The sequence below is a fragment of the Nylanderia fulva genome, unplaced genomic scaffold, assembly GCF_048542155.1.
Source record: "Nylanderia fulva isolate GAGA-0341 unplaced genomic scaffold, ASM4854215v1 Scaffold7, whole genome shotgun sequence".
NCBI classification, from domain to species: Eukaryota; Metazoa; Arthropoda; class Insecta; order Hymenoptera; family Formicidae; genus Nylanderia; species Nylanderia fulva.
The window spans coordinates 1,167,649-1,182,750 of record NW_028190807.1 but is presented as its reverse complement, the minus strand read 5'-3'; the positions used below and the strand labels follow the sequence as shown (position 1 = coordinate 1,182,750).

At 30.6% G+C, this 15,102-nt stretch overlaps 2 protein-coding genes across 5 annotated transcripts in view; both read right to left on the bottom strand.

Annotated features, from left to right (window-relative positions):
* Nucleotides 1–6,247: 6,247 nt before the first annotated feature.
* On the bottom strand, nt 6,248–13,593 carry Tao (Serine/threonine-protein kinase Tao). Of its 3 annotated transcripts, none has more exons than XM_029307305.2 (12): nt 13,013–13,593; nt 10,730–11,172; nt 10,296–10,644; nt 9,823–9,998; nt 9,518–9,680; nt 9,030–9,379; nt 8,489–8,734; nt 8,169–8,396; nt 7,528–7,767; nt 7,031–7,288; nt 6,672–6,928; nt 6,248–6,439 (listed from the first exon to the last, which is right to left on the bottom strand). In XM_029307305.2, exons 2-12 carry the CDS (start codon nt 11,033–11,035, stop codon nt 6,319–6,321), a joined length of 2,694 nt encoding a protein of 897 aa, XP_029163138.2. In that variant the 5' UTR covers nt 11,036–11,172; nt 13,013–13,593; the 3' UTR covers nt 6,248–6,318. The 3 variants fall into 3 exon arrangements, with proteins under 3 accessions (XP_029163138.2, XP_085344676.1, XP_085344675.1); XM_085488550.1 differs by having other exon boundaries at nt 10,730–11,168; XM_085488549.1 differs by lacking the exon at nt 13,013–13,593 and adding an exon at nt 11,963–12,232.
* Nucleotides 13,594–13,736: 143 nt separating this feature from the next.
* car (vacuolar protein sorting-associated protein 33A) overlaps nt 13,737–15,102 on the bottom strand; it is a 122,804-nt gene continuing 121,438 nt past the window's right edge. For both annotated transcript variants that reach the window (XM_029307270.2, XM_085488553.1), the window contains 2 exons: nt 14,889–15,011; nt 13,737–14,803 (listed from right to left, as the gene is read on the bottom strand). In XM_029307270.2, the coding sequence (XP_029163103.1) occupies nt 14,715–14,803; nt 14,889–15,011 (212 nt within the window). In that variant the 3' untranslated portion in view covers nt 13,737–14,714. The remainder of the gene's footprint in view (nt 14,804–14,888; nt 15,012–15,102) is intronic.

Here is a 15,102-nt window from a genome sequence, read left to right as displayed (position 1 = left end):
ATGTTTTGATTTCACTTGTGACTCTCGTCATACATATTTTTCTATACCTGTGTACTACATATTTAATGTACATTACAAACAAAAACTTAAATCATATACAGTACAGTTATGCAGAAAGATAATATAATGTACAAAAAATAACGTTAATTAAGTAACAAACTAGTAAGATCCAATCTACTCATTATCGCGTGAAAAGGATCGGTAAATTGGATCGAAATTGGTTCACAGTTTAACATTTTTTTTCATCTTTATTATTTTATCAATATATTGGATTAAACGGCCTCAAAACTGTTTTTTAAGCCTTAATTGGAGATGCAAATAGCACCTTACATACTGTTTTCCAATCATCAATTTAATTACAAAATGTCTTTATATATTACTTAAATTTACAAATAAAATAATCTTCATGTAATAATTATCAAGAACGGTTACGCGATTCTCGGTTACGTGTAATGCATTTTACGATTGATTATTTATTATATTAGAAAGATATTAGTATCTATCCCAACAAAATTTTATATTTTATTGGAATAGATACTCTAATGTAATTATATATATATTGTATTTATTTAATAATATTTTACATTTTATATATTGTATTTATATAATATTGACACGCGTGATGAGACAATAATAATAAAGTTTAACAATAAAACAGTATTAATAAAATAATAAAAGGAATATTTTCATCTATTGTATATTATTTTCTCATACTACATATAAATGAATTCTATAAATGTATATCGATTACAAATATTAACTCACCGATTCAGGCAGTTATATTCAATTTGTTGTAAAACACTTCAGCATTGTACCGAAAAATTTTTAATCAAATTACTCTCTTTAATTGCAATTAACATAATATTTTAGTTGCACGAACTTACGCTGTTGATATTTCAATATAGAGCATATATATGTATACGTTACAAATTAAATAAAAAATAAATGTTACAAGATCCCCTGATTTAATTAAAAATTATTGCTCTAATATGCGCACTATTTAGCATATATATATATACACCAGACGTACATAAAAATCTCCTATTATCAAAATTTGGTACAAGATGTTTGGTATGAATTTTATTCTCATTTGAGAACGAAATGTAATAAAGAATTAAAATTCAATATTACTAAAAGATATATCAGCTATAAGGAATCGCATATAAAATTTTGCTAAAAAATTAAATACAAGTTTTCCTGAAAACAAATAAATTTCACGCATTCGTTGGAGAACAAATGTAAAACTTGTACATACATATGTATATACCTATATATGTATCTTAAGTTCACAATGCTGATGCGTTTCTAAAATAATGCGTTTTTGCTTTGCGTTCGCACGCTGAAAAAAAAAACATTTCATATCCACGATTCATTCATGATTAATTCAGGATCAATCAATATCAATTTATATATGATTATTATGAATTCACGACAATTTTCACATTTCAATCGAAAATCATTTTTGCGTAAACGTCGACGTTGAAAAATGATAATATAATTTCTTTGGAGAAAAATTATTTTACGATAGTTAATAATGCAGAATAAGATACTGCGATATATTATTGTAACTACATAATCAGGTTTTATGAAAATGTTACATTTTGTTAATTTAACAACAACGAATGCCAAATGCAGTAATTCTTCGATGTTTTATAAAAGAGAAACAATTACAATTTGTAAAAATTAGAGTTTAGAAATAACAAATATAAACACTGCAGTGCCAAAGATTACATGAACAGTTGTACAGTGTTTACGCACAATTCTTTTGAATAATATATCAGCAACATGTCATTTTCACTGCTTCGTCATTGTCTTACATAGGAAAAAAAACATATTTCCTTATAAAATTAGCTTTATCAAGATCAATAATGGCACAAATAATTATTGAATTTTTATTGGGCTGTTTTCAAAAAAGATATCAATTTTTGAATTATAAAACATATGTGGTTATTTCACTTAGCAAAATTACAGCTTTCATAGTATCCTGTATATATACTTGTTTGACAGTCTGAAATATTTTCTACATACTTTCCACGATACCTAATGATATCTATTCTGCAAACATTATTATTATGCCTACTTTTGTTACTCTGCGCCTTGAAGGAACAAGGCTGTTAAAAATAAAAATTACGATTTATCTAATTAAAGCCAGAAATTGTATTAAAGTTACATTCACTTCAATATATTTTTATGTGTACAAAAACAAATATTCTTGTAATTGACCGAGATAATGTGTCTATGTATGTGTATGTAAAGAAGACATAATAGTACTGGATTAATACATAATAGTACTGGAATCGTAATTGTTACAGCAATCTCAAAAATATTGCAATATTTTTATCTGACGAGACAGCGAGTTGTCGCAATACTGAACAACCAACGTTACAAAATCACGTCATTTATAATGGAAGTAAGTGAAGAGCAAGCTCGTCAAATAATCACAAGCATAATTTGATAACATTTCTGATATGCTATGCCTATGATTAATTGTCTAGCATATTGGTTATCACATCCGAAATTTAACTGATAAAGCTAGCCGTGTTTTGGAAAATTTTATAAATTTCTTTCTTCTCTCTCTCTCTCTGTCTACTAAATACTATAGATATAATCAAAATTCCATATATCGCAGTTCTATGTAAAGCGAATAAATATTTACAAAACTCTAGCAACATCGACTTGATTAATTTCCTAAATTGGGTATTCAGCATGTTATAGTGATTACACAGACTATGGTCGAGAATTATCCTTTTGTTACATACATATACAACTTAACTTTCTCAGAGACAACTCGTGCTATAATTAAAAGTGCATATAAAACTTAACAATTTCTTTATATAGTATATCTTCCCAACAAAGATGAGGTTTGAAGTCTAAAACTTTAATATAATCGCAAGTATATTTAATTAGTTACTTATCATAAGAGAAAGATTTACTATATAACATTAAATTAAGCTAACAGTTTTCCTGAATCACACACGCATTTTACCATAATTTTGAATCTAGTTTGTTAGCACGAACAATCTCTGTTAATCTGTTATACTTTAAATTGATTATAGTAATTGATTTCGCGGACTTTTCTCTAATTATAGAATAAACCTAAGGAAGAATATAAATATATCTTCATACACATGGATGTCATTTTACTGCTTTTCCATACACACATACATATATATATGTGTATAAATATATATGTGTATATATGTATACATACATATATTTTATATATATATATATATATATATATATATATATATATGAGAGTTGTTGCATGTCGATTACTATATATAATGTGTGTCTATATTTACATATCGTTTAATTATAATGGGGAACATTTCAGTTGATTGTGACAGCTTTCCATTGTACAGTTTGGAACATATAACCATGATAACAATTGTTCGTGTTTCTACTACAATCATTCGTATCACTATAATTGAACACACTTTTAGATATTCGTTCGATGCATGCTATATTGATAATTTTCTTTTCACCGCATTAGATAGATTTCACTTGTATGAAGGAGATTTTAACATATACAATGTAACATATAATGAAAAATGGAATGTGTACATGCCATATATTGCCATTGATAATGCTAATGACAAAATGTATGTTACGCGTATGTCGTACACACATACATACAAAGTTCTTGTATCTTTTTATTCATCATAAATATTATACGAGGATGAGAAGGAAAAGAGTTTATAAACTTATGAAATAAAATGCAATATTTTTGGTCGTGCCCCTTCAACAATTACTTTGATCTCTCCTAAACACTTCTAAATCTTAAAACACTTTTTGTTTTAATTTATATAAAGAATCTCCAAGCCATAAACATAAAATAAAATTATACAGAATATTAGTCTTTTTATAATATATGTATTATTCAATACAAATATTAAATTGGCGTTGATTGACACTTTTTCAACTCTACTACTTACAAGTATTTCATGGTTGACATGTCTTGACTGATTTTAATGAAGAAATTAGATTAGTTTTGAAAAATTTACATTTTTTTACGATAACAATGAAATGTACTTTATACATAAAACTTATTGACATTATAATTCAAAGCTAAATGAATAATGGTTTTCATTACTAAGTATTAACTACTAGTAATAGCACCTCCTTAAGAGATTATGATTATTAGACTTTCTTATCATAAAACTTTAAGAATTCAATATGAAATAATAATTTGTTTTCGTTGAACTCTTTATAAAAAAGTGTCGAGTTATCATTACGAAATATTATTGGGAGGAACAACAGTCACAATCATTCGGATTTACATTTTATAATAGATTTCGTGTGACACATATAAAACAAAAATACATGAAAAAGTAATAAATGAGAAAAACAAAACATATATATTTTGATGTAAAAGTACAGCATTGGGATGTGTACTGGATGAAATTTTTTCTTTCTAAATAGCATATGTGATACATAATGTAAATATATTAGAGTGATGAAACATGAAATCTCAAGTATACTTTAAATTTTTACGAATAGAAATGAAGGAATAAAAACGTTCTTTGAACGTTCACTCAGTTAAAAAAAACAGAAAATAATTTAAAAAAGAAACAAAAAAGTAATCGATATAACTGACGTATTACATAAAATGCTATCTATATAATTGACTTATTACAAATGAATATTTTTATTTAATACAACAAGAATAAAGATAAATTATTATAATTATCAGTATAAAAATATGTAGAGCGTTTAGTTACATAAATAATATCAATTTATTTTACATTTAAATGGTTGTATCATAGTTAATACATTTCCCGCGATTATTCTCTCCTTATTACTTGTAATATTCAACATAGAAATACTTTTAAATCCACTGGTTTAATGCTGTATAAGTAAAGACAAAGTGGAAAACAAATAATAAAAGATATTAAATAATAACTAATCATATAAGTGAAATCAACTACACTCGGTAAGAAAATATTTGAATTAATAACATTCTCATAAATTAAGAAAATATTTTATTACAGCAAGAATATTTAAATTTTTTAAGAGTTATCAATATATATTAATATATCTCAATAAATAATTTTTACACACATTTTTACTCTGTTAATTTCATGTATAAAAATTATATATTTAAAATAGTTAAAAAAAAAAAATACAATCAATGCTAAAGAAATCTTTGTTAGCGGAAAACTTGAAAACATTTGAAAGATAAATAATATTAATTATTTATAATTTTAATTATTATAAAATAAAAAGAGATATAATAATAAAAGTCATTTTTATTATATCCTAAATTTCAACTTTTTTCGAAAAGTGCGTTTTTCATTACTAGTATTTGTATATATTTATAAAAAAAGATAATTTTGTTAAATTTAAAAGAATATTACTTTACAAATTCAACTATTTTAAATAAAATATAATTAAAATCTGGAAATATATAATATGCGTACAACGTTCATCAGTTATCACGAAGAAATTTTTAAAGTCTTCGTTATGAAAGTACAGCAAAAATCAAAATACCATTAAAAAATATATTAAACTTATTTCAAATCTTAGAAAAAAGAATAAAATGTGTGTGAATGTACACACACACATATATATATATATATATATATATATATATATATATATATATACACACACACACACACACACACACACACACACACACGCACACATACATATATATATTTTTTTCGAGCATTAGAATTATACTATTGTTATTTTTGTCATATATATACATACACACATATATTCATAGCATATTAATAAATAAATGTCTCTAAATTCCTTCTTGCGTAGTAATATGTATAAAATTCTTTATTCACTACACTGACATACGTTTCTTCTGTTCTTTATTTTAAGATTCTACTGGATATTAGAAATAAGATTAATGTTTTAAAGACTTTTCTTTATCTTTGTGTATGCATATTGCAAGATATTTAGTTATAATTAATAAATATTATATTATTATAAAAAGCATCTAAATTCTTCAATATGAAGCTCTCTCTTTCTCTCTCTCTCTCTCTCTCTCTCTTTTTTTTTCTCTGCTATGAATTATGTTGATATAAATTATATTGTTCTCTGCTAAATTATATCTTGACGATTAAAAAATATGCAGTTATAATAATTTCAGTCCAATACACATTCCCAACTTTAACAAACCTCTTAGGTTCGGATTAATGCACGCAACGAGTCGACCTTGTTATATATGTAAGTCATCGAATTATTATACGTCGGCAGACTCGTCATGTACTTACTATAGGCAAACATATTTATATATATTTATATATATATATATATATATATATATATATATATATATATATATATATATGATTACATTTAAAGACTATTAGGGGGGAAGGATGTAGAGCTATTACTGTGAGCCAGACTTAACATGGAGCCGCTGAGGCTTTCATCGTCCGGATAAGATTCTTTTGATGCCTCAGCTATCGCCAGAGCACTGCAAGTTTGAAAAATAAAAACTATAACATATTATACAAATATGCTGTGCATGGTTCATAATAAAGGAATAGGGATAAATAAAACAAGAATTTTTGCTAAAAACCGAAATAAACGTGTCGCGCTACGCACAAGTTTATGAAATTTAATTTAATTCAATGCCTCATCTTTTTAAGTTTTACACTTTACAGCAAGTAAAAACAAGTGCGCTTTTTTTATTAGGATTCACATACCTAAATCCTATTCTTGCACTTTCCTCATCAAATTGCTGCAGTTCCCGTTCTTGCCTTTCGTGCAACAGACGTATACGTTCGCTACGTTCACGGAGAAATTCCTGAGTTTCTAATTCCATTTTTTGCTCAAGCAAGGCTCGTCGAACAGAGACGCGATCTTCCAATTCGCGACGTTCTCTGTTTCTCTGTGCCTCGGCTTGCATTTTATTTTTTGATTGGTATGCCATCAAAATCTCTAATTCATAATTTAATCTTTCCTATAAGATTAATTGTAAGTTATTATTAAAATTATATAATCATATATTAGAAAACACAATATAACAGTAACATATAATAAAATATAATTTATCTGATCAAACCTTAAGATTATGGCATTCTACTTCTTGTGACTCATCTAGCCGTATACTTTGTTTTTGAAGCATTTCAGCGATACTTTGCTCGTATTGATCACCTAAAAGTGCCAATTTACGTCTTTGTTCCTCCTTCAACTTCTTAATAACTGCTTTCTGTTCGTCCTTAACAGTTGTTTGAAGGATTTGAGCTTTTAATGCTTTATATTGTCGCGTTTGTATTTTACAAGTTTCTCTAAACTGTTTACGAATTTGCATTTCTTTTTGCTAAAATTATAAAAATTATTTGTCAGTACAATTAGTATATCAATGGACAAATATATAAACCACGCGGCATCCATCCGGAAACCTTTTGCATTGAGGACAAATATATCATTGGAAAAATATAACATCAAAATTTACATGTATTTCATACTTGTATTTTTCTAAATAAATATTAGCTATAAAGTCAATATGTGTATGCGCTAACTTATGCCCATGCTAATATTTGTTATTGTATTACCTACCTTGAGACTCTTCGGTTGTTGCTTAAGTTCTAACGCATGTTTTTTACGTAAATCACGTTCGGCTCTTTGCATATAATCCTGTTGATTACAAAGCTCTGTTGTATGCTGTCGATGCACTTGATCCTCACGAAGTGCATGTACCGCTCTCTGTTGTCTATACTCCAATTCTTGCGTCTTTTCATGATGTCGCAAGAGCATAGCATGTGCCTGCTCCAATTGCTGTTGTCGTTTATTCAGCTCCTAAATATAAATTTCTCTATATAATATGCTTCAACTGTTATTAATAAAACATTAATTATTAAGTTTTACTTTTAAATTAATATATAAAAGTTATTTAAAATATAAAGAAGATACACAATATAAATCATTAAAACCATTGACAATCATGCTGGATTAAATAGAGCGTAAAAAATTATTTTTTAAAAAATGTGCTATGGCTTTGTTATAAATATTTTGTATGGTTCTACATTATAATTATTGTTGTGTATCTTTTTATATTATTGTTTATAAGAATTATTAACTGACACATAATATATAGTTTAAAATAAGACAAATATAATATAGAAAAAAATTTTAATAAAAATGATTGCTTAGATTAAAAAAATTGTTCAAACATGTATAGCAATAATAATAATACAAACCTCACGAAGAAGCTCCTGTTCCAGACTGTGGAAGATGAGTAACTTTTTTCTACGGAATTTACGAATTTCAAGATCCAGGTATTCTCGTTGTCCTCTCGCAAGCCGTTGTTCCTCTTGCGCCTCCATTTGTCTCAAATTGTCTTTCTGACTTTGAAGTGTAGCATCTCGTTGCCTCTTTGGAGTTACTTCGTCCTGAGAAAGTTCCTTTTTCCATCTTTCTTTATACGCCTATACAGATACGATTGTATAATGTTTAAAAAGTATAAATTAAATATATTATAAATTTTATAAATATTAATTTTTCCATGCTAGTAACTTACTTTGTACTCTCTTTTCTGTTGAGCTTCTAGAGCTTTACGATCAGCTTCCTGTCTACTTGTTATCTCTTTATGAAGTTTCTTCTCAGCATTTTGATTTTGTTTTAATTTACGTTCCAGCTCTTGCAGATGTCTAAGTTGCAATTTCTCAAGATCCTTACTAAACTGTTGCAAAAGAGTTTCATACTCTTTATCTAATAATTGTTTATGTGATTCCATTTCCATTTTGCAGCGTTCTTCTAATTTTACCTATAATAAAAATAATAAATTACATATAAAAATTTTAAATACATATAAAAATTTTTAAATTACAGTTTTTGAGAATTGTACAAAAAATCGTTTTCTTTTTCGATCAGATTTTTAAAACTTTCTGAATTATAAAAAACAATTTAAATTCTCCAATTTAAAAAGGATAAAATAAGTTAAAAAAATAATGTATATATCATTCAATTATAATCACTAAAAATATAATCAGATTTCTTATTTAGGCTTTCCTCTGTTTTATATAATTTATAATAATGTTAGATAAAGTTTGAATTCTTACCAAAGCTCCTTGATGTTCTCTTCTCATTCGTTTGTATCCACTCATTTGTTCATGCATTTCCTCTTGCATATGTTCCTTTTGTTGTTTGGTAACAATTGAAGTTGTCCTAATTGTTGCAAAATTATTGGCACCATGTTCAAGAAGATTGGCAGTGACACCACCTGCTGAAACTTTATGCCGATTTCTGACAGATCCTGAGGAATAGTCATTACCATCAGCATTCGGTAGCGGCAGGCTATTGGTAGAGGAACTTTGAGAGCTTGCTGAAACGCCCATCGAGTGAATTGAATGTTCTGAGGTAATCGAATTACTTTTGCTACTATCACCACCTGTTTGTTCATCAGGTGTATCTGTAATCACATAGTTGTAAAGATTTAGAAATGTCAATAAAATGCACATATAGCAAATTTATACATACTCCATCAGTTGTGAAAAAAATATATATAAGTTTACTAAGTTTAACATAATAGATTAAATTGTTTATGTACCATCAGCATCACCCACTGTGCTCTCTGTTTCGCATGCGTCAATCATCAAGATTTTCTTCATTTTACGATAATTCAAGTTATCTAATTCTCGGACAGCAGCTTTCGTTCTCTGTATCAAATCTATTAAAACTTGAGGAGAACGTGATCTGGTGACAAATGGATGCTGTAAAAAGTTAAAAGATATAGAAGAGAACAACTAGACTATTAACTATTATATATACTATTAATATACCATGCATAATAATGTTAAAAAAAAGATATGATATATATATGAAGCATATCAATGCATATATGTATAGACTCACTGATAACAGTTTCCCGGATGTCGATCTTTCAATTGGACTTTTTGTGAGACACACCTCAACAAAATGACGAAAAACATCAGTCCAATCTGGCGAATTTAACGTTGGAGTATCATTCTGTGCAATATGATACAAAGCGCTCATGGCGTTCATATTAAAATAAGGCGGCTTTCTTTCCGCTGTAATTAATAAATAAGCATTAAGTTAAATTTCGTATATTTAAATTACGAATTATAGATATAATAATTAGGATCGTCTAATAAAAAACAAAATAATTAAAATATAAATTATAAATTAGAAAGCTAGAGGAATTCATATTGATACTCCTTGTAATTCAATATAATTTTCAATAAATAATCAATATAATTTTGATACTCAAATAATCAATATAATTTTTATACAAAAATTAATTTATTAATTCTACCTAGAAGGTTATTTTATAATAATAAATGGTATATTAAATCATAAATATATACCTAATTCGATGCATGTTATTCCTAATGACCATACATCCACCTTGCCATCGTACTGCCCTTCGTCCATAGCCAATATAACTTCAGGTGCCATCCAGTATGGAGTCCCTACAAAGCTATTGGCTGGACATTTTATACTCGCGGATCCAAAATCAGCTAATTTCACTGTACCATTTTCAGTAAGTAAAATATTTCCTGCTTTCACATCACGATGAATTCTACCGAGAGAATGCAGATAATGCAAGCCACGCAGCACACCATCACATATTGCAGCTATCTCTTCTTCTTTCAACGGTCTTTTATGTACTTCGATAATATCTGATGCAGAGCCAAGACAATATTTCATCACCAACTGTAAAAAAAATAGCAAAGCTCGTACAATGTTTACAAAATGTCATTTTCAAAGATCTAAAAGTAGGATCAAAAAAAGTGCATACCCAGGCAGTGTGGTCCCTGAGATAGCAACCCTTATACTCTATAGTGTTAGGATGATTAAGTTGCCTAAGAAATCGAATTTCTTTTAAAATATCCTGCCATTTTTCCACCGTTTGCTTCCCCAAGTAGGACATCTTTTTGATGGCAACAATTTCTTTGGTAACCAGGCATCGTGCATAGTAAACAGCCCCGAAACTACCATGCCCGATCTCGCGCAGATCCTCAAATATTTTCTCCGGATCATTTTTCTCAAATAATTCGGCAATCTCTGGGTCCTTCAAACTACCAGGCCTTGCAACAGCTGGCATAGTCGAGTTGTTGATAATTAGATGCCCGAGGCCTACTCCAGACACCTTGCCTTGTTGAATCGTATTTAGATTCCTTGCCTGAATCTGCTGACTTTAACAGATCCTCTGTCAGTCCATTCCCGAATTTAACATTCTATCTAGAAAAAAAAAAAAGAATATGTTAGAGTTAAACACATTAAGAACTGATTAAAATTTAGAGTTACACTAATGCATACATCGTTAGAAATAGAAAAATATCGTTTCTTTTCACATTAGATAAGTTTTAACCAATTGCTATATACATTTTTGTAAAGATATTAAAGGAAAGATTAAGACTTAATAATGTTTCACTTTTCAGCAATTAAATACTTTGATAAATAAGAAATTAAAATTCCATGTGATGAGTGATCACTTTAAGTGAAATAAATGATAAAGTTTCGTTATCTGTTTATATTTTTAAAACTTTAACAAAAACCATCTATATCTTTAACTTCAAAATTATCAATGTTTCACCACAAAAGTTCTTTTTTATTTCAAATTTCAATTGTTGAAAATCTACATTCTTCCTAAAATTATGCTTAAATATTACTTTGAAATTGTACTGGACCTAGAACAATAATTCCTATGTACTAATTAGAATTAACATCTTTGCAGTGAAAACAAATTTTGTAACCGATTTTTTCATTATTAATTTATGACACTATTAGTACTAAGTTTCATTTAATTATAATGTGTCACTGCAAATGTGCGAACTGGTAAAATCATCATTCGATGAAGAATCTTTGACCAACTTGCAGCAACTGCATCTCGTTACAAACTTTATATGTCAATATCTTCTGTAATTTGTAAATTTCCAATAAACAACTTGGCACACACACAAATCAAAGTTTTAATTGGAAATTATCTGTACAAAATCACCCTTTATTTATATTTCTAAATTTCATTTACTCAAGTGATCCTTCGGTCAAATCTTTCAAAATTATCGCGAATAAGTGTTCAATCCTCGAGGATGGGACTGGATTATGCATTTACGTTCCCCGAAGTCCGCGAGAAAAATAATCCCGAGTCTTTCACGCGAACGTCAGAGGTCGCCAGCCAGATCTTTCGACCGGATGCACTTTACGAGTCTCGCCGCGAGTTTAACGTGGCACACAGCTCGCGAACCGCAAACAACACAACAACAAACATTTACATTCGGCCTATTGTCCGGCTTTGTCATCGTTTTTCTTTTCTTTTTTTTTTTTTTTTTTTTTTTTTGTTTGCAGAGCGAGATCTAAAGGCGATCCTCGACGAGAGAGAAGAAGAATACGACACCGCAGAAATAACGCAGGAGCGAGAGAACTCTCGTCATTGTTATCGCGTTAGTCACATTATTCTCCGACAAGGGAGAAGGAGAGAGAGAGAGAAAGAGAAGAACTGACACCTAGTATATCAAAACGGAGGAGGATCCTGGCGTAGAAGAGGACACCGGTCGTCGTCGTCGTTTGATATCATCGACTGCCTTGAAACCGCACCGGAACCGGAATCAGGGGAGGGAAGAGGAGGGGAAGAGTCAAAATATTCGGCAGGGCGCGTTTGAACGACGGGGGTGTGAGAAAATTATCGAGCGGCGCCGAGGGGAATCCTTAGAAAAAAAAAAAAAAAGAAAGCGAAATAGAAAGAAGCCTAATACGGAAATTTCTCTCTCTCTTGAAGAGAAGATCATCTATCTTTTTTTTCTCTCTCTCTCGAGATTCGAGAGCGCGACTGACATTCGCGGAAAGCTCGAACGACGATGACTCGCTCTCGGGAGTAGAGACGGAAAAAAATAAAAAATGAATGCGGGCACACAAGGATCGGGCCCCCTCCCACGTCAGAGCGATGCAGCGCTGCACTCCGTCAATACGAAAACACACTTCGGCGTTTAGATCGGTCCGGATGACATCGCGAATCCGCGGGAGCGAAATTCGAGGGGGGTAGAATGTCGGCTGAAAAAAGGGCCGAGAAAATCGTATTCACCTCCAAAATGGCGAGGGAGCGGGCGGGGAAGCATGCGCCTCGCAGCACTCGGTGCACTCTCTTCAGGCGGAGGAGAATACGGTGACGAAAGAGAAGGAAGAGAGGCAGGAGCGACAGCAGCTCTTTTTCCTGGCCGCGGGCATAATTAAACGCCCCGGAACAATACGATCCTCGTCGTCGGCCCCGTCCTCTCGTATACGCACGTCACGCACGCACGCACACACAGGCACACAAAACACTGGCGCGCGCGCGCGCGCGCACTCTCCGCGAGAGAGAGTGCGAGGAGGCACGACACGGCACGACACGGCACGGCGAGCGAACTCGTCTCGTTCGTCGGGCGCCCACACGGTTCCGCGAACGAGGCTCGCGCGAGAACGCGCGTTTTTTTCCTTTCTGCGTTTCACGTCCCTCGATTTGCGTGCTCTCGCGCCCCGTCTTCTTCCACTGCACTTGTATATTCTAGCCGTACACTCTCTGTACACACTACACCGCAGGCACAGGCACACACGAGCGAGAGAGCCGTCCGTTCGCGATGGCGGTGGCGCTCTACGCCGGTCACGTTGCAAACTAACCGCCTCGATACGCTCGTCTTTTCCGTTCTCTTTGTCCCCTCTTTCGCTCGAGTTCTTTCTCCTTCTCACTCTCTCTCTCTTTCTCTATATATCTGGAATTTTTACTTATCGACCGACGAAATATGATGGTTTAAAGGTTTCTGCATTATCGATAATCGTTCAATACTCGATTTATTTCGTTCGATCTATCGATTTTTATCGTCGACATAAATATATATTATTGCAATTTCAGATACATAATAATATAATTAAATATAAATTTAACATATATAAGATAGGCAATAAGAGCCAAATCGCGGATGACAGTGCGTTATTCTAAACGAAACTAAATTTTTTCGTTAGAATTAAATACCTGTGCACAAGGCACCAAATTTTTACTTGGACACGGCCAAGATATAAAATTGGAATAATCTCTACAAGAGATTTTTAATTCCATGTATCCCCTATTCCCCCTAAAGAAATAAAGTGCGAGAGAAAAATATAGATCCGAAAGTCGCAGAATCGGGAAACGAACCCGAGACCTTTCGCTTGCCGATTCTGCGACTTTCGGATCTATATTTTTCTCTCGCACTTTATTTCTTTAGGGGGAATAGGGGATACATGGAATTAAAAATCTCTTGTAGAGATTATTCCAATTTTATATCTTGGCCGTGTCCAAGTAAAAATTTGGTGCCTTGTGCACAGGTATTTAATTCTAACGAAAAAATTTAGTTTCGTTTAGAATAACGCACTGTCATCCGCGATTTGGCTCTTATTGCCTATCTTATATATGTTAAATTTATATTTATATATTACAGAGCCTAGTTAAACTCTTAATATAATTAAAGTAATATATATTGCATCTATAATTCACAATGAAAATATGTATATAAATAGAAAAGTATTTATCACCTACATCTTACAACTGTGTATATATTGTTTCGTATATATATATATGTATATATATAAAATGCATACATCAATATGTATATTTTAGAAAATTATCTTACCTTTTAAAAATTAAGTGTATAATTGGATAAATATAAAATAAAGAGACAGGGAAGAAAAATATATTTACACGAATTTCGCTTTACCACGTGAAAATTATTAAATGCTCCTATTTTGGTATTTCAGTTTATGCGTTCTCCTGTTCACGTGTGTTCTAAATCTTCCATCAACGAAGTGAGAAACGTGTCGCCATTAATTAATCTAGTAGTGCCCACGACGAATTCAACATTCACTGAAATTAAATTTATATTACACTTAATTATATGCCTCTCAATTTATTGATATAAACAAATAAATGCATCTTGTAAAATACTTACAATCTTCTTGCTGTGAGAGAAAGCGAAGAGCAGATATCTCGGCAAAAGTACATCCACCGATAAAAAATACCATGATTAATTTTGGTGGTTCAGAACTAGAATCTTCACTAGTAATAGAATTTCCTGGAAGGAAGATTTATTATATCTGGGAAATATAAATGTATATTTTGAAACAAACGCTACATAGTCAAATAGAATATAAATATATAACTTA

Coding starts and splice junctions, on each gene's coding strand:
- Tao (XM_029307305.2), bottom strand. CDS start 11,035: ATGCCAGCTGTTGCAAGGCCTGGTAGTTTGAAGGACCCAGAGATTGCC. Junction 9,681..9,822: donor CATCCGGGAAACTGTTATCA/GTGAGTCTATAC, acceptor AACTTTTTACAG/CATCCATTTGTCACCAGATC. Junction 6,929..7,030: donor TAGAATGCCATAATCTTAAG/GTTTGATCAGAT, acceptor TTAATCTTATAG/GAAAGATTAAATTATGAATT.